General features: G+C 31.5%; 1 protein-coding gene across 1 annotated transcript; it reads left to right on the forward strand.

The window, feature by feature from the left end:
• Nucleotides 1–303: 303 nt before the first annotated feature.
• LOC134727588 (polycystin-1-like protein 2) lies at nucleotides 304–20,670 on the forward strand. Its single transcript, XM_063591968.1, has 20 exons — nucleotides 304–402; nucleotides 984–1,138; nucleotides 2,152–2,758; nucleotides 3,548–3,665; nucleotides 3,942–4,198; nucleotides 4,777–4,957; nucleotides 5,605–5,700; nucleotides 6,180–6,779; nucleotides 7,606–8,148; nucleotides 8,510–8,553; nucleotides 9,543–9,703; nucleotides 14,001–14,187; nucleotides 14,669–14,776; nucleotides 15,518–15,730; nucleotides 16,510–16,624; nucleotides 17,103–17,226; nucleotides 17,996–18,038; nucleotides 19,464–19,494; nucleotides 19,923–20,162; nucleotides 20,520–20,670. Exons 1-20 carry the CDS (start codon nucleotides 304–306, stop codon nucleotides 20,666–20,668), a joined length of 4,071 nt encoding a protein of 1,356 aa, XP_063448038.1. The 3' UTR covers nucleotides 20,669–20,670.
• The last annotated feature ends 82 nt before the right edge of the window (nucleotides 20,671–20,752 follow it).

A 20,752-nucleotide genomic window follows, 5' to 3' on the forward strand; every position in this document is an offset into this window, starting at 1 on the left:
TTTGGACGGAATATTAAACATGACGTTCATATAGAAAAATTAACCTTATATTTATAAACAAAAGACCAAATGTAATGGACCTTAACCTTTAATAAGTGAATAATATAGGAATATACAGCTCACTTTTTCTAGTAAGGATATCTATATTTCTGCCTTTTCATTTATTTCGGAATGACTTTCCATTCAATGTAAAACTAGAATTTATACTTACCATTACCAATTTATTTCTAGTGGAGTTTCCTACCTTTGATGGATAATTCAAACTCCGCAGCAGTAGTGTACTTTTTATCTGTAGAGACCTCTATGACATCACCTAAAGTAATGAAATCATCGGTATACGTTAATATCATCGGGAAAGATGCCTCGTCTGGCACCCGAAGACTAGACGACGGCACACGAAAGGTTAGATAGAATTTATTGGATACAGAACAATGGACAAAAATGCATGTATCTCCATTCATTATATTATATTAAGTATTCTGCACATACATACTCATTTTGGTAAAGTATTGCAGTGAGAGAATGAAAGGAAAGTTTTTCAAGTTAATGGCTTGATAATGTGTTTTCTTTTTGATGAGCGTCTGTCACCTTCGGTTTGTTTATGAAAACAATCTTTCGTATTATTTAAAAAGAAAAAGACTTTAAAGGTACCAAAATTTAGATAAAACCTCATAAGAGAGACAGCAAACTCATGGTAATATTGAAAAAAAAGTACAAACAGATCTAGACAAACACTAGTCTACAAAACACTCATTAAAATCTAAAATTGAGCATCAAAAACCCAACAAAAAACGGCTGTACGCGGTGTGATATCGGCTTATGCAAGCATCACACATAAATTAATACTTTACATTGGTGATATTATGTTGGAAAAATTATGATAGTAGTATTCGATTATTAATCTTAACATGTTAATTGAACAACAATGGTATTTATTGATTTTTTGCAAAAAGAATAACAGAACTAGTTTTCATTTTTATCAGAATTTTACGCGTGGAACATCATCACATTTTGAAATGAGGCTACATAAAGATCTCGGAGACTTAAAGACAGTACAAGTATGGCATGATAACGTGGACGAAAAGACAGCATGGCTTCTACAAAAAATTACTGTTATAAAGGCAGAGTCGTCTGAAAGGTATGTTAAAGATTGGTATTAAGTTATACCACGTAAACGTTTCATTAGAATCCGTAAATTTGATTGACAGAAACAATAGCGAGGCTATCCAAAATCATAATTTACTTTCTTTCCAAATGCAGCTACACATCCTCTCCTTTCAAAAGGTCCAACCAGGCGTAGGATTACAAACGCAAACGTTTGTTTTTATGCTCTAAATCTAGTAGCATATACACAAAAAAAGGTGTCAAACTTAGAAATAAATGCCTCCTTTTTTGAAGTTAAACAGTTGATTAATAGCATTGATATATGGGTGCATATTTTCATTATGAAGATCTTTAACGTTTTTTTTTATATAATTCTAAAAAGAAGCATTCGATTTTTAAGAATATGAATCGTTAACTTGATTAGTGATCCAATGAAAATAGCAAAAAATAAAGACAGTATTCCGCTGTTCAATCCGCATCAATCATTAAAGAGAAAAAACAATCCGGGGGTACAAACCAAAACTGAGGTAGGCACATCAACTATAAAAGGAAAACAACTAAACAACAGAAACACTGTTAAAAAAAAATCCACATGCAACATTATGACCACTAATTAAGAAATATATACATTCTGTGATCAATTATTTTAGCTTTTACTTTTCTATATTGTACAACTGGTCTATTTTGCGAAAACGATCGGCTGGCATTAGTGGATATTGCTGGAATAAGAATAAAATATGTGAAACAGTTAAAATTCTGCTTTAACTGTGGTAAAATTTGGGTAAAAAAACTATGTATGTTTACCTCTTTGGTGATTTATGTGATATTTGGTTGCTTTCTCGTTGTTTTCTTTAACTTTCTTAAAATGTTCTTAAAATAATTTTGTAATGGAGAAAAAACGAAACTATCAGAAAAAAAACGTAAATTTGGATACAAAACATAATGAATTAAACACTTCAAACTTTTACAGATCATACTCTTTAATGATAATATTGTATTTACATTATTGACGACATTTTATGTTTCTAGTTTATTGAATATTTGCAGATACATATTTTTGTGTGGTAAATGGCTATCTTTAGATAGCGAAGACGGCAAAACATGGCGGAGTGTAGACGTTCTCGATGAAAACCATATTGAAACCGATACATTATTCCATAACTTGACGCAAAAGAAGCTTTTCGATGATCATTTGTGGGTGTCGCTTTTCAAAAGACCCAGATGTAGTCGGTTTACAAGAGTTCAGAGGTTATGGTGTTTATTGGCTCTATTGTTCCTGGCTATGATATCGTCTGCAATGTGGTATGACACACCAGACGACAACAAGATGCAGACGATAAGTGTAGGGCCGCTTAAGTTAAACTACAAACAATTTTACGTTGGATTGATGTCTGGTCTAATAGCATTGGTTCCAAGTATGTTATTAGTTTTGATATTTAAAAACAGAAAGTTTAAAGGAGAAAAAACTGCCGGTTGTCATGTACCATGGTGGTTTATCTTTCTTGCTTACATTTTGGTATTTTTGTGTGTCGGAGCAAGTGGAACGTTTGTATTCTTATACTCTCTACAATGGGGTGGAGCCAAGTCATTGGAATGGATGGTTTCATTTGTATTGGCTATTTTCCAGAGTGTTGTAATCCTAGAACCTGTGAAGGTGAGCATTGAATTATTTATCAAATTGTTCGCATATGCATGTAACTAGCAATACAACCAAGACGGACGAAAGATACTTGAAGGACAGTTAAACTCATAGATTGAAAAAAAAACTGACAACGCCATGGCTTAAAAAAAAGAAAAATATACAAATAATAGTACAAAGATACAACACAGAAAACTAAAAACTAAATAACTCGAACCCCATCAAAAACTGGGGGTGATCTCAGGTGCTACGGGAGTGTAAGCAGATAGAGATGCTTTATTCCTATTTATTGTGTAGGGATATTGACACATTCTCTGAACGCAACAGAAACTATTAAACAACTCTTTTTGGGTCTACAAGTCATCTGTATCACGCCCAACGTTCTGTCCCTTTTTTCATATACTGGTATTCTTATTTTGCATTGGCAGTCGAATTCTTGCATCATCATGGACGGGCCAATTCAGTATAATATGGAAGACAAATTAGAAAATGTCATATAAAGCAATGTGATTACATCTGGTACAGCAGTCAAATAAAAAGATATTGTATATACACACTGGAAGCAGTTATGGAGCACTATGACAAGCTAGGCTTCTACAAAATCTATTATCTAGTATTTTAATTTATGGAAGAAACACGAAATCAAACGTATGATTCGCAATGTTCTGAAGTAAACAAAAAATAAACTAAGGTTGCAGGGTTTGTTGTGTTTTTCCTTAATTGGACATTGAACTGAAATATGATTTTTTTATAAGCAGACTTTATCATATCCGAATTTACTGAATTTTTGTTTTTTCTATTCAGGCAATTTTATTAGCCATTTTAGTAGCATGCCTATTTAAAAAGATGGGAAGCAGAGAGTTAGCCGACAAAAACATGGTAGTTCCGGTTGTAGAAAAAACTGAATATGTTACAGATCTTGGTAGGTTACGAAAGATTAAACTAGTTCTTAAATCGGTAACATCCATAGCTATTTGTAATGACATATACGAGAGTTCACAAAATTATAAAGTGAAAGTTACTTTTGTAATAAAGGGCAATATTCCTTTCCTAATTTCTTTTTTTTTTTTATAAATCTAGAATTTTTAACAAAACTAAGTTTTTACTCCGTCAGGCAAAATGAACCTTCGACTAACATTTGTTTGGTTTTGTTATGTTTTAAATGATTGTCTCAATCCGGATGTTATTTTTATTACAGAAAAGGGAGAGGCAACAATTACCCAGCAGGAATCGTGTATGTATCCAGATTTTCCTGGTTTAGAAAAAGAAGAGGCTGAATTAGTTGTCGCTCGTACACAAGCACAGCTAGACAAACGAATGTGGTCAAAATTTCAGTCCTGGTTAGGAATGATGATGTATGTGGTACTTGTGGCACTTATTTGTTCGCATAGTGATGTACCAACAGCATATCGCCAGAATGAACATTTATTGCAAACCATTTCTACAGTTTATACAGTGAGTAGATCATTCTGAAAGATTGGATTTGTTGGAAGCTCGAATGTGAATTAATTTATATATTGAACACGTAAAGAAAAATAATGTAGAAATGAACATCTCATATATTCTAAGCATTAGTTGTTGTTAGTAAAACTGTTTTATTCTTAGATGACATGTAAACTAAAATTGAGAATGGAAATGGGGAATGTGTCAAAGAGACAACAACCCGACCAAATACAAAAAAACAACAGCAGAAGGTCACCAACAGGTCTTCAATGTAGCGAGAAATTCCCGCACCCAGAGGCGTCCTTCAGCTGGCCCCTAAACAAATATATACTAGTTCAGTGATAATGAACGCCATACTAATTTCCAAATTGTACACAAGAAACTAAAATTAAAATAATACAAGACTAGCAAAGGATAGAGGCTCCTGACTTGGGACAGGCGCAAAAAATGCGGCGGGGTTAAACATGTTATAAATAGTTAGTGATCAACAGTGGTTCAGATGTGGAACAAAACTAAAAAGTGTCAGAAAACAACCACAAGATCTGAAGTATAATGTTGTGATTATCATTCACTTTATTTTCTATTTTAAGCCCAATTCAACCAACGAGATTTATGACTGGATTAAAACTACCTTTAACCGTGCTGTTTACCCCAAATGGTGGGAATCAGAAGATGACGAACTCCTTCGCCCAGCATACGTACAGAGATTTACGTTAAATGCGTACAACTTTCGTATCACATTGTCACGATTGCGCCAAATCAGAGTTCAGGGTATGTAAATTTAGAAATTTACATTTTTTTTTACGATACCCAATTCAAAATAATTGAAAAAAGGAGGGGTCTGTGACACTGAAGTTGAAGCGTGTATATGTTGAACTATGTTCTGTAGATATAGACCGTTTTCCAAATTTTAATTTTAATAAAAATTGTACCAAATCAGGAATATGACAGTTGTTGTACATTCGTTAGATGTGTTTTATAAATTGTTTTTGCCATTTGATGAGGGTCTTTTTTCGTTTTGAATTTTCCTAGGAGTTCAGTATTTTTACTTCTCACAGTTAATGAAAAATAGTTACACTTATGCTAAATTGTTCGGTATTTAAAGATTTCAGTGCTTTACAAATGAGTGTATGCCACTTACATGACTTAAAAGTTCTATGTATATGAAACGCGGGTATAGCATACTGCCATCTTTGTTAATTTATTTTGAATGATACTTTATCAGCTGAAAATTAGGTAACGATAGACTAAAAATCACCCTTTTTTTGCAAGATCTTTAAAAGCAAAAACAAGAAACGGAAACTTACAAAACCTTTTTCATAAGGATTTACATGTTTATATGTCAATCGATCGATATCATTCAACAAGAATTTGTAGCACTGTTTTAAATTCTTTTGTGTCTTGTACTGTTTTGACAGGTAACTGTAGTGGGCCAGATGTAACGAGGAACGCAGTTGATACATGTATACCAACATTCAGTAAAAAGACGACGGAAAACAGACATTTTTGTACTTGTATGTTCATATTTTTAATCAAAAAATCGTTTCATCACTAACAATTAAAAATTGCCATGTCGTTAAATCTATTGAAAATAGGAACAACATGTAAAAAATAATTTGGACAAGATTACAACTATTTGTTTCTTTTATACTTTTAAAATGTTAGAATCTATCGTTGTAATAATGATTTTATTGCTAAAATGCCATTTGATCGGGAACTTTCCTTTTTGAATTTTCCTCGGAGATCAGTATTTTTGTGATTTTATTACTTTTCATCATCTCTTTTTGTTTTCCACAAATGCATTCCTCATATACTAGTATAATAAGATTGAAATTTTATATTTGCGCCATACGTGCGTGTCGTATACAAACGAGTCATCAGTGAAGCTCGAATAAAAATAAGTTAGTAAGGCAAAAATATGATTAAGGGTAAAAACACAATAATTTTTTTAAACATTGTTTAAGTAATAATTTTCTAACGTTTGTTATCTTAGCTTGGGAAGAATTCAACGAAACCGATTGTTTTGATGAAAACGAAGAATTTCAATACAGTTTTCTTCATAACTTCGGCGAAAGAAAATCTGCGGGAGATTCAACCTACAATGGGCAGCATGGAAAATACGGACCGGACGGTTATTATATTGATCTTGGACCAAAACAGAGCCTAGTTACAAAATATTTAAACTTGTTACAAGAAAGCAGTTGGATTGATTATCGGACTAGGGCACTGTTCCTAGATGTAGTGACGTATAATGCGAATACACGTTTATTCAGTCATATCAAAATTGTTTTTGAACTACCAACAACCGGAAGTATAACTTTGACAACGGAAGTATGGTCTGCTAATCTTTATCCTTACGTCTATGCAATAGACTACTTGGTACTTTTACTGCAATTCATTTTTATAATTGTTATGTTGGTACGATTTGTTTTATTTATTGTGAATTTCTATCGTTGGAGAACACGTGCGTTATTACGTATATCCACCTATTTACGTTTAATGGAATTGACATTTGGTATTGTGGCTATCGTCTGCTGTATACTAAGAATAGATGCTACAATATCAGCTATAGCACTTTTAAAGAAAAGTATAGGTAAGAAGACTTATGTTTGTTTTATTTATCGCATTCTTCGTATTATAAATAAAATTAAAACTTAATGTTTATCAAAAATATAAGAAACTCAATACATTAAGTTTCCTGATACTGATATTAGAAAAAAATAATGTCAATAGTTGTTTGTTTCTTCAGTTATGATCGAGATCTGAATAAATGAGGAAAAAGAACTTATGCAAACGTTTAAATCTAATGAAACATAAAAAGACAAAATGTCAATACAAATCCGAACAAGATTCAGCGCTATGCATGAGGGATTTCTTGAATAAAAATGACCTTCAACATTTTATAATAGTCAATTGAAGTAAAACTGTATCCGTAAACTCATATTTGTATCGAAGAACTGGTTACTGGGTTGATAAGACAATCAATCACACAGAATTTATCCACCAGCAGGAGTATCGAAAGAAGTATGACAAAAACTACGAATTTCAGAGCAAATTGGACGGGAAAGTCGTTAAAAACTGACAAAATCAAACACTTTCAATTAACAGACTAAGCGACAAACACCTGATATATTCCTGACTAGATACAGACATTTTCCGGAAGTAAATGATTGATTGAATCTGACACTCAGTGGCAGTAAAAACTTTATTCTAACAAGATTTTAATACAAGAATTTGTTGTTCACTTGATTTTATCATACATAGAGATAATGATTATGTTGGACAGGATTTGTTCGCCATATTGCTCTTTTAGCTACATGTTAAGCTTGAATTTGATTTTTTTAATATTCATATAAAACCTTCAATCTACCAATCAATATTAAAGACTTATAATATGATGTATTTCTTTGCTTTGTTAGGACGATACGTATCCTTTGAGCTAGTAAGATTGTACGATGCTGCCTACAACGGTTGCCTTGCAGCAGTTCTCTTCATAATAACATTGGATCTTCTAAAGCCATTGGAATTTAATTATCACTTCTTCATGCTTGTATCATCTTTAAAGATAGCAAGAACAGCAATTTTTGCATTTATATTTATTATTGCTTTGGAATTAATAGCGTTTGCTGCTCTCCTATATCTCACAATAGGCAGACAACATGAGCTTTTTAGAAGTATGCCAGAATCTATTAACACTTTAGTGACTGTATTATTAGCAATGATGACATACGAGTCTGAAGAATTTGATGATATACTAGTAAAGATTTACTTTGGAATATACACTATGTCAGTGACGATAACTCTAGTGAACGTGTTTTTTGTGCTGTTGACTATATCATTTAACGACGTAAAAGAAGGTTTGAAAAAGGGAACCCTTATTTACGACGAGAAACTAAATGCACATTTCTGGTATAAAGTAGACAAAATGGTGCAATGGTTCATAGACAGATGTTGTTTTTCCTGTAAGTATTATAACATATGGGATATGGAATGACTAAGAAAACGTTTTTATTGCAAGAGAAAAACATGATAGAAGGGTCGATGGCTCTATCCGTTTTATTATACCTACACTGCTGGATAGCTGATTCACTAGAAATTATACCACATCTTCGTATTATTTTACTAGTATCTAAAAGCCTGACATGGTACAGGCACACATTTGTGCGTAGATTGACCTAGTCAAGAATGGGCCTTTTTTCTTGTTTTTTTTTTTACATATCTTGACAATGAGTTGTTTAAAGTGAAACACTTAAAATCCACACACACCAAACGCCTTCAAAGAAATTAAAGGTTGGTTTTTAGTGATTATTTTGTTTAATTTAGGGGTCAAGCGAAACAGGAATGAGTTAGAGAAACTCCAAGAATGTGTAAGTATTGATGATCTTAGACACTTTGACTACACTTTGATTTTACTTCAGTTTATACAGGTTCATACTGAGTAGAATATATGATAAATACTTAAACAAAAGTGATAAGAGATACAGGATTATATTTTCGTACCCCAGACGCGTCTTTCGTAAAAAAAAACAACGAACCACTAGCGACTCTAGAATTAAAGAGTTATAAAAGGTAAATGAATTACAAAGAAAGTTGAAAAAACAGCGAGGACCCACAATCCCGAAAAAGTTTGCAACAGCTGAGGTAATCTACTTCGGATTAGAAAGTTCTTAGTATAACCAACAATTCAACATTTTGTTAAGTTATAAGACTTAGTGCGATTACATCGATGATAATGTGTGCAAACACATAATTGCTGACATGCTGGTGATACCCTAAACCAGGAATTGAAATACAAATATTGTTCTGAAAAAGAAAAAGAAAACCACTCATTTGATAGCAAAAAAGAAGACGGGACATACCAATGGGACATTCAATGCTCATCTGAGTCGCGTAGAAACTGGCAATACCAAAGGCAACAAAAAGATAAGCCAATAAAATAATTAAAGAAAACAAAAACTGAGCTAACCCGCCAAAACTTGGTTATCTCAGGTTCGTTAGAAGGGTTAACATATTTGTTGTGAGCATTTTAAATTTGGCGGATATCGTTGTAGCATATGGAACTCTAAAAACTGATGAAAGACAGATGAAATATTAAAAAAAAAATGTGAAAATGTGAAAAGAAAAAAAAACCGTCAAAACAACCAGACAGTACACCGAACTACATTTTATGAACAAGACCGGCTCCATCGAAATAAAACCAGATATTAAAAGAGAGACAAATAAAACAAACAAGAAATGGTAAAGATAGTCCGACTTGAAACAGGTACACAACGTGTTAGGTATAATCGCATTTTACGTGCGCACTAGCTGTAATACATATTAATAAGTAAGTTTTATGATTATATTTCTATTTTAGCTTGAAAAATTAAAACATATGACGAATTTAATGACGAAAAATGATCTAGAACGACATAAATTGACAGCTAAAATGATGATCAAAATGATAGAACTTGACAAATATCGAACGAAGCTGGATTGTTTAAACGTCCAGTGGAATGAGTTTGCTACTAAATATATGTGCGTATAAACATTTTATAGTTTTTTTCACTTATGCGATCTTTCATAAGAATTGTTACATTTGCAATTCATACTTTGAAGACTTTATTTTTTTTAGATTTCGTGCATGACTTATATGTCCTAATGCTTAGTTGACCTTAGATGGATTGACGATTGTTTATAAGTCTTTTTTGGTAGTGAGACTTTTCAAAGGTTTTCTCTTTCCCTATCCGGACCCGAAGGGCCCCAATGTGAGCTTGTGCCAACACTTGGCATCAGTCGTCGTCGCCCGTCGGCATCCGTCGTCTGTCTGTCGTCATCAACGTCGTCTGTCGGCGTAAACAATGTTGAAAATCTTCTCCTCTGAAACTACTGGACACAATACCTTCAAACTTTAACTGAATGTTTCGTAGGGTATAAGTTTATAAATTGTATCCGAAGTTTTGATCTATCAACAAATATGGCCGCTATGGCTTCAAATAGAACTTGGGGGGGGGGGGATGCAGTTTTCAGCTTATAACTCGTAAACTTGAGTATTTAGAGTAAAAGATAAGACGAATCAAACAAACCATTGTTGGGTTGCCGCCACTAATTGGTAACTTTAAGGAAATTTTGCAGTTTTTGGTTATTGTTTTGAATATTAGCATAGATAGACATATAAAGAACTGGTAAAGATATATATAGCAAAAATGTTAAGTGAAATAAGATCTAGATAAATGTCAACGTGACCAAAATAGTAAATTGACTCCTTAAGGGGTTATTGCCCACCCTTTAAGGACAGTTTTACCGAATTTGTTTATCATGTTTTCTAACTTTAAAAAATCTTCTCATCTGAAATGATTAGAAGCAAGTTAAACCAAATTTAGGATGAATAATTCTAAGGTGATTTAGAATGAAGTTTGTGTTTAATTTTCTGTTTCCTCAGAAAACATTGCCGCCATGATTGAAAATAGAACATTAAGATAAAATGCAGTTTTTGACTTATATCTAAAAAATTAAAGCATTTGGAGCAAATAAGATCAGAAAGTAAAGTATTCACTAGGTCAAGGTCTATCTTACAAGTGAGCGTTTCAGGCTTTTGAAAGCCTTTTGATTTAATGCAAATTATAATGCTGTCTTTCCATTTGATTTATCCCAATAATACATTAACAGGTTGATAGCAAATTGTTACGAAATTTATATTGCCTAAAAGTTTGCACATGTATTGGTTTATTTTCAATCATGAGATAGGGTAGTGTCAGATTAAAGCAAATTTTCACTCATTATCACTTTTTTCATGACTTGAATGTTGTGATTAGTGAAAGAAAGCTCTCTTTTGATTTGGTGATAATAACCAAACATTTTAAAGTTTTCCTTTCCAAAAATGTTGGATATTTACTTGTGATACATCAGAGGCATTTTGGTGACGATTACATATTCTAGCTTATGTGCTCATGATCAAAGTGCAGAAATGAATTATTCTGTACGCATGCATTGGAAAAGTTGAGTCTTTAATTTACTGCTTTATTGTTTGATTTATGTTCCTGAGATGTCGGCACAGGTATTTCTACAGAAGAAGAATACCTGCTTCTTTGTCTCATGATTCAATCTAATCCTTTCACTGGGCTATTGAATGTCACATATACATCAACAGTGGCAGAGTGTAGGATAGATGTTTTTGATCAACCTAGTCAATGTACGATAGATCTTACAAGGGTTGAAAGCTTGTCTTAGACACGAGGTTAAATGTTAATTAGTGATTTTCATTATTTGATGTATTTTGAGTTCTTAAAATTTTTTGATTATGTACTTCAACTTCAAATAGAATATAAAAGGTTATTATTAATTCAAATTGTTTGTAGAAAAAGATAGGAATATGGTTATATTTAATGTAGTTCTGTCTTTTAAAGGGGAAGTCATTCATTTTTTTTCTGAACGACACTCTAGTCATTAGAGACTCATAAATTTATAACTATATTAATGATTAACTCTGGTTGAGTGAACAAATTATATATTCTGAAATTTATCTGCTATGATAGATAATAAAAGTTAAGTTAAATAAAAAAAAAAATACACTATTGGGCAAATACATTAGTAATCCACATGTGATAGGTGTGATCAACTGAGATATTCAGTCCCCAACCATTTCAGTTGCATATGATTTAAAGTAATAGCAAAAGCAGCAATCTTATATTATTTGATTGCATTTTGATTTTGATTCCTTTATTAGCTCAACTGGTCCGAGGACAAGTGAGCTTTTCTCATCACTTGGCATCCGTCGTCTTTCGTCGTTAACTTGTTTAAAAATTTAACTTCTGGGCCAAATTTAACCAAATTTGGTCGCAATTATCATTAAGGTATCTAGATTAAAAATTGTGTCTGATGATCCAACCTGCCATCCAAGATTGCCGACATTGCTTAATATAGAACATAGGAGGTAAAATGCAGGATATGACTTGTATACTAAAACATTTAGAGCAAATATTTATCAGGAGATCTATCCATCCTGAAAATTTCGGACGAATCAGACAACCTGTTGTTGGGTTGCTGCCCCTGAATTGGTAATTTTTAGGAAATAGTTTGTTATTAGCTTGAATATTAGTATAGATAGAAATAAATTGTAAACATAAATAATGTTTAAGAAATTGTCATTCATGAGATAGGGAACTGTCAGATTAATGCAACTTTTCACTTATCATCACTTTTTATCATGACTTGGATGTTGGGATTAGTGAAGGAAAGACCCCTGTTGTTCATTGTGACAATTTCAGAACATTTTAATGTTTGTCTTTCCAAAATGATTGGATATTAACTTACGATACATCAAATCCATTTTGATGACGATTACATATTCTAGCTTATGTGCTCACAGTGCAGAAATGAAATATTCTGTTCCCACGCATTGGAAAAGTTGACTCTTTAATTTATTGCATATCTGTTTGGTTTATGTTCCTGAGATGTCGGCACAGGTATTTCTACTGAAGAAGAATACCCGCTTCTTTGTCTCAGAATTAAATCTAATCCTTTCACTGGGCTATTGAATGTCACAGATACAACAACAGTGGCAGAGTGAAGGATAGTTGTTTTTGATCAATAAGGTCATGTTCCGATAGATCTTACAAGGGTTGAAAGCTAGTCTTTGATATAAGGTTAAATATTAATCAGAAGTTTTCATTATTTGATGTTTTATGAGTTGTTTTTAATTTTTTATTATACACTACAACTTCAAATAGAATATAAAAGTTTATTATTTATTTAAATTGTTTGTAGACAATAGATACGAATATGGTTATATTTATTGTAGTTCTGTCATTAAAAGGGGAAGTAATTCATTGTTTTCTTCTGGAAGACTACAATAAACTATTAGTCATTAGAGGTCTCATAGATTTATAACAAATTCATAATGAACTCTGATAGAGTGAACAAAATATATTCGGAAGTTTATCTGCTGAAAATGATAGATAATAAAAGTTAAGTTAAATGAAGAAAAAACAATAACGGTTAGTTAGATTAGTATTCAACTAATAATAGGTATGATACACTGAGACATTCAGTCCCCAACCATTTGAGTTGTATCTGATTTAAAGTAATAATGCAAGCATCAATCTGATCTTTTATTGCATTTTGATTTTAATTCCGTTATAAGCTAACCTGGCCCAGGCAAAGTGAGCGTTTCGTCATTGGCGTCCGTCGTCCTTCGTTGTAAACAATTTCGAAAATATTCTCTTCTGAAACTACTTGGCCAAATTTAACAAAACTTTGCCAGAATCATCATTAAGGTATCAAGTTTTAAAAATGTGTCCGATGATCCAACCCGCCATAAAAAATGGCCGACATTTCAAAAAGTAGAACGTAGTGGTAAAATACAGTTTTTGGCTTATATCTATGAAACTTAAGCATTTAGAGCAACCACGTGAGTTAAAAAAATGTTGTTGGGTTGCTGCCAATGAATTGGTAATTTTAAGGATATTTCGCATTTTTTTGTTAATATCTTGAATATTATTAAAGATAGAAATAAACTGTAAACAGAAATAATGTTCAGCAAAGTAAGATATACAAATAAGCCAACATAATCAAAATTGGCAGTCGACCCCTTAATGAGTTATTGCCTTTTATAGTCAATTTTTTCATAAATTGTTGTATTTTTGTTTACACAAATCTCTGAAATTACTAAAACAAATTTAACCAAACTTAGCCATAATCATTCTTAGGGTATTTAGTTTATTAATTGTGTTTATCACAAAAGGTTCATGTTTTGTTATATTTGCTTACTTATATTACATGTATTATTCAAACGAACGCAATAGATTTCTTAACATCATTTTGATCTCCTTTGCAGATTTGGATATGGTTCAACAGGAGAGACATTGGTAATTTTATCTGTTCCTACTCTGTCATCTGTTGTAGAAATTGATATCGAATGTTATTTAGTACCCTGTTTGCGGCGTGATGCTGTTAGAAAAACGAAGAACAAAGTTTGTGGCAATTCCTTTATGTTTTGCACTTCAGATAACAAACTTTTGAAAGTAAGTTTGAAGGTAAATATTATTGTGTGTCGTTAGTGGGAGAAATTTAGTATGTTTAAAACATCAAAGTAATTTTTTTTATTGATCAATGTTCTGTTCCCACTTGAATGCAGCCTCAAATAAAGAAAACTCTATGTGTATTCAAACTCAAAATAGGGAAAATCAAATCAGTATTAACATTTGTTTTGAATTTTAAATGTTCAAATATCAAATTTACAGAACATTTACATATATGAATAATATTAGTATGCACGTTTAAATTTCTGCAGTATGAATGAAAAAAAAACACCTATCATTTAACAATATGCATAATCAATATATTACATATAGCAATACGGATTTGAAGATAATATTAACAATATTTTACAGCAAACATTTTAGAATGTACAAGAATAATAGTGTAAACAAGCACTTATTGACATCCAAAGCAGAACATCGTTTTGTTGCTAAAACGTATAAAAATGTATTTGTTAAATTTCAGGGATCTGTCAATTTAGAAGTTATATATAACAAACCAAACATGACATATAATACAATTGTAACTAAAAAGGATAAGCATTCTGTATGGGAGACACAATACAGTTTTGAGGTAGGTCTTAATCATGTTAAAGTAGATCTAGCTAGCAATAAATCCAGTTTTTACCAACTTTTTTTCATGAAAAAATGTCTATACCAAGTCAGGAATATAGAATCACTCGCTCCGTTTGTAGGTAACATTTGATTTTGTAAGTTTTTACTGACTTTCCCCTATTGAAATAACATTCGAGTTCGGTATGCTTGTTATAATACGTTTTGAGCAGAATACATCATTTGTTTTTCATGAAATCAAATTCAATGAAGTTGCTTCAATGAATAGATTTGTAAAAAGAAGAGAGAAAATAAACGTGGACATGATGATATAGAATTAATATGTAATACCGGCAGTTGTCGATTGAAAAAGTATGAAAACAATCTGCAAAATTGCACTGAAATAACAATTTGAATAATTATTATATAGACAATGACAAGTCTAGTTAATGCTTAAACTATCACCTTTTAATACTCATTTAACAAGATTCAACCAAATAAAATAGCGAATTAAAAAAATTGTACACACAAAATGTTTCTGGAATTATTAGTCATTCTCTATGTGAAACCTTTCGATAAAAGTGCATATAAACCATTTAAAACACATATGATTCATTATCTTGTGACTACAAAGTATCAATATTTTAAGAGCTTTTTATCTGTTATCGATACATAACGAAGGAACTTTTAAAAAACCAAAAAAAAACCATAGTAAGCACACACACAAAAGGAGCACTGTTTAATTGTATACATCATATTTCAGACAAATACAGGAATACACGCATCACTACAACACATCCCATTCCATTTTTGTACGATGGAGACAGTTAAGAATGAATCGGAAAAAGGGATCCGACCATTTGAATGGTATCAGGTTCAACAGGAAGGAAGAACTGTATTTCCATCATATGATACTGAATCTAGTGTTTCATTTACAAAAGATACGTTTAAAAATAGCTGTTCAGTTTCAATACGGGTAAGTAGAGTATACACATCGAAACTATGTACTTTGTTTAATGATTTGTTAATTAGTGTCATTTTGTAGTTTTCCTCAAGAATGATATTGTTTCGTCTGCTTGTGAATGAGAATACACTCTTCAAAACAAGGAAAGAGAGAATTCTAAATTTGACAAAATAAATTCGCTACACACAGTGGACAAATGTAGCGATATTTTAGTGTTTTACATCTCTAACCCATAGTTTATATCTTTTCAATATGCAGCAAAAATTTCACATCTTATTATACCTTTATTCTCTATGGTTTTTTTTTTACTTTCGATTGATTTTGAAAAAATAAATTTGTGTTACTAGTTTTGTTTTAAATGAAACATACGAAATAACATAATATAATATTAAGTCAAATTATATACCATTTCGCAAATTAAATAGACACAAGGAACATTATTCGATGAATTAAAAATTCTTTAATACTGGTTATTGTAATGCTGCATATACCAATTAAAGCTTCTGATGTTTTTACCTTTTTTGCAGGGGGTAAAAAAAATAAGATTCGTTTCTTCATTTACTGTATCATACAAGTTTTACGTTTTGTAATACTTACAAATATCTGAAGTAAAAGATTTCGAAATATTTGAAATTGAAATAATTACCATAAAGATGTTTGTCAACACCTTTAGAGCTTTTATATTTAAGTATATTGTTGTTGGACCTTGATGGCACTTGGAGGATACATACCAGCTAAACAACTTACAATTGATCATACATGCATACAATTTTTGTTATGTATATTTGTAGTCAATGCCTGGAACCACTGCAACAATTTTGAATGTTATCCTAGAATTTCCACCAGAGAAACCAATGAGAGTACATCTACCTCATTTATTTGAAGAGGGAAATAATTTAAAAGCAGGTGCGATTTTTGTTTTGATTTATACAATGTTTATTTATAAAAAGAATTATAGCTTCGACATTAAATGAACTAATGTTTTCCGTTCAAAAAGGAGAAACAACCATGGGAGAAGAAAACAATAAGTGGAAAAACAATTGAAAGCTACATGGGAAAAAGAAAAAAGGGAAACAGACAACATTAAAAGGAAAACAAAAATAGAGCAACACGAGTCCTCATCAAAAACAAGTTATTTAATCTTGTGCCTCAGAAGGATATATATGTATATCCTATACAAGTGGCAGTTATTGTAATTCTTTTGACAATTCTCTTTTATTGTCCGGAGATTAGTAACGTTCGAGGAAAAGACGACAGGTTCTTTATTTGACATGTATACATTTGTAACATATCCGTAATTCCATAATGTAAAATACAAGTACACATAATAGATAATCCAATAGAAGCCGTTATTAAAATAACTTCTAATCTTTTGAAATTCCAGATCATCCTGGTGAGTACATCATTTCAGCGAAAGAAGGATCCGAGCAGGAACATATTCGACATAATTCGGTTCTAAAAAAAGATAAAGATGGCTTTGATTTTTTGTATGACACAAGAAAACATTGGTATGTTTGTTGATTATGGTAATTTAGAAACCTATATCTGATTTTTATTTCAATATAAATATATTGTTGCAGATGTAAGTTAGGTGAATTTACTAATATACACTATTCAACAAAAGAAACAATACAAGGCAATGTATTTTCCTTATATAATGAAATTGGACACACTGTACCAAGGTAAATAATTGCTTAATTATTCCTATATTTGCAGAGTATTATTTTCTTGTCAAACACTTTCATTTAGGAAAAAGTCCGATTTTTGTTACGTTATTTAACACAAATTACGTAGGTTACACAAACAATTAAGCAATAACAACAAACAGAATGGTTCTCAATTCGATTGACTCGTTCAAATAAACTCTTAGATACCAGGATTGAAATTTTATATATACCCAAGACGCGCGTTTCGTCTACAAATGACTCATCAATGACGCTCGAATAAAAAAAAATGTAAAAAAAGCCAAATAAATTACGAGTTGAAGAGCATTGAGGACCAAAAATTCTTAAAAGTGTTGCTAAATAATGTTATCTTTTTCTAAGGTAGAAACTCCTTAGTATTTCAAAAATTCAAAGTTTTGTTAACAGTTAATTTATAACTATAAACGTTCTGTAAAACTGCATATAAATGTTATGTAAGACATCGATTTTGAACCAGTCACAACACATTCAAAGAAAAATACTTTACAATTTCTATTAATACAGAGACTATGAATTAAATTCACATCCTAGTTAGCTATTAGTTACCTATTTGTTTTTGTTGTTTTTCTTTTAGGAAAAATCTAGAAGTAACAGTAAAGAGCTCGAAAATTTTATGGGTAATTGTAATTTATGATATAATCCATCAATAAAGAAATGTTTTGTATCAAAGGACTATTGTTATTGAAATAAAGTTTGTTTAGTTTGAGGCACTGATCTCACAACAAGGGCATGTAGGCCTTTATAACCTGTTTGAGCAGATGATGGTTCGTTTAATGTCGACTAACGTAGCTGCTTAGAAATATCAACTTTAATAAAATTCCGGCAATCTCTGTTTAATACAGAAACAGAAAGACAGGCTTGGGGCACATCAAGATATCGAAAATAATGTTAAATAGACACGCAAAGAATAGTTGCGTTTGTTTCAGTGTTTGTTTCTGAATTTGTTTTCTGTAGTTACGTACTGATGTACCGTTTAGATTATATGTTTTCTGTAGTTACGTACTGGTGTACCGTTTAGATTAGATTGCATCAATACTTGTACCTTCATCAGTAATGAACTACAAAGTAGTTGTCGTTTGTTTATGTGTTACATATTTGTTTTTCGCTCATTTTTTTTACATAAATAAGGCCGTTAGTTTTCTCGTTTGAATTGTTTTACATTGTCTTATCGAGGCCCTTTATAGCTGACTATGCGGTATGGGCTTGCTCATTGTTGAAGGCCATACGGTGACCTATAATTTGTAATGTTTGTGTCATTTTGGTCTTTTTGTGGATAGTTGTCTCATTGGCAATCATACCACATCTTCTTTTTTATACAAAAGTTATACATTGAACTCATTGTACATATTAAAGCAAAAACGACTCACAAATAATTATCCAAAAGACAATACACAACAAAAAAGAACAAAACGGGAAGGTGTTTGGAGATTGTAGACAAGCATGTTTAAAACAATCATTACAGTTTTTAATTAAGAATGCCTATGAAATATATATAAAAAACGAAAATCATGAGAAAAACTATAATAGTTTAAGAAGCGTTAATACATCCTGTTTTGAATCTATAATAGTTCTGTTCGATTCCTTAAAGTTGTAAAGAACATAATACAGAGTTGTTTGTGAACGTGTTAAGATCTAACACATTGTTGTGCCCCACCTACGATAGAAGAGGGGCATTATTTTTCTGGTCTGTGCGTCCGTTCGTCTGTTCGTCCGTCCGTCTGTTCGTCTGTTCGTCTGTTCGTCTGTTCGTTCGTTCGTCTGTCCGGCTTCAGGTTAGAGTTTTTGATCGAGTTAGTTTTTGATGAAGTTGATGTTCTAATTTAAATGCAAAATTAGAGTTCTAATTTCACGGTCCACTGAACATAGAAAATGAAAGTGCGAGTGGGGCATCCGTGTACTGGGGACACATTCTTGTTGTATCTCATGTACTTTTTATATGTGATGGGGTCGATATCTGATTAAAGCTGCTAACATATGTTTCTGAATTTTATGTCCATGTCAGTGAAATAAAAGTTTACAGATAATATTTTGTTTTGTTTCAGGTAGACAATTTTGGTGTTAATTCAAACTACGGTAAGAGCAAATATTATAGAATTACCAAAAAATCATCGTACAAATTTACAATCAAAACTCAAATCATAGTTCAAATGTAAACATATAATTTATGATTGATTGATGAGTTTTGTTTACCGTCCAGTAGTAACTGTTTTGTGCATATTCTAGAGAAAGAGGTCCGGCGACTGGAAAGTCGAATAGGAAATTTGTAAACAAAGGCAGCTAGATAGGGACAGAAATAATCCTTGAAACACGCCATTTACGGACCAAAATTTATTAATCACATGTATTAAAATAACAATATGCACACAAGGCTGCAAACTTAAACTATACGTAATAATTTAAAGAAACGAATCGAGCAATTACCCTAATAATATTGTAATTTAATTGGGTATACAACAAATTAATATAGTACATCATATTACAAAAATAAATATACATTTCAGATATCAATCTAATTAAAGCCATTGTTATGGTTTCTAAAGTTCGTGATATAGCTAGTAAATGGAAACAAATAGCAGCAATGTTGAGCATAGCGGTAGAAGAAATTGACAAATCAAATGACAAAACATTATGTCAGGAAGAAAAGTGTTTTCTTGTGTTCCGTAGATGGTTAGAAAAAGAGGAAGTGACGTTCTCGATGCTAACCTTATTATTAACATCAATCGGACACAGAGTAACAGCAGGTATGGTAAAACATAGACTTGAATATATTCTTCGAAAATAACCTAGACCTGAAAGAATCTGCAAATAAGAAGTTGTTGATATACATAACCCCTTTAATTGTCATGAAAAAAAATGAAGATCGTTTTTGAAAAATATAGCTATGTTCGAGGAAACAATTTTATTACATATAACCGCATCTTTATATGGGCATCTCAACCAATGTACTGGACAAGTTAAAAAAAATGTGACTTTTTCAAATTTTGTATACATGTTTGTAATTTTTATAAATGTGGTTCATAAAATAAAAATTGTGATCTGAAAAAATGATGAATTCAGAAGTTCAGGAGATTGAATTTATTTTTTTCTTTCAATTTCAGAACATATTCGTCGAAAATGGATCGTCAATTCTCCAAAAGAAATTACAAAGACAAAAAGTAAATTCTTCACGAAAGTAGAATTGGACAACAAAAAGGAAAAGAATAGTTCGGCAAATTCTACGCTAACCATTAGCAGCATAGATAAATGAAAATCCAAGAAATATACAGTTTCATCAAGTTATAAATGGCAGCAATAACATTGAATGAGTGCTATTGAATTAAACAAAATGTAT

Source organism: Mytilus trossulus, chromosome 8 (assembly GCF_036588685.1).
Source record: "Mytilus trossulus isolate FHL-02 chromosome 8, PNRI_Mtr1.1.1.hap1, whole genome shotgun sequence".
NCBI classification, from domain to species: Eukaryota; Metazoa; Mollusca; class Bivalvia; order Mytilida; family Mytilidae; genus Mytilus; species Mytilus trossulus.

Excerpts from the sequence above, each read along its gene's own strand:
- LOC134727588 (XM_063591968.1), top strand. The coding sequence starts at position 304 with ATGACATCACCTAAAGTAATGAAATCATCGGTATACGTTAATATCATC. Across the intron at positions 15,731-16,509 it reads GCTGTTCAGTTTCAATACGG|TCAATGCCTGGAACCACTGC; the intron begins GTAAGTAGAGTA and ends GTATATTTGTAG. Across the intron at positions 18,039-19,463 it reads AGAGCTCGAAAATTTTATGG|GTAGACAATTTTGGTGTTAA; the intron begins GTAATTGTAATT and ends GTTTTGTTTCAG.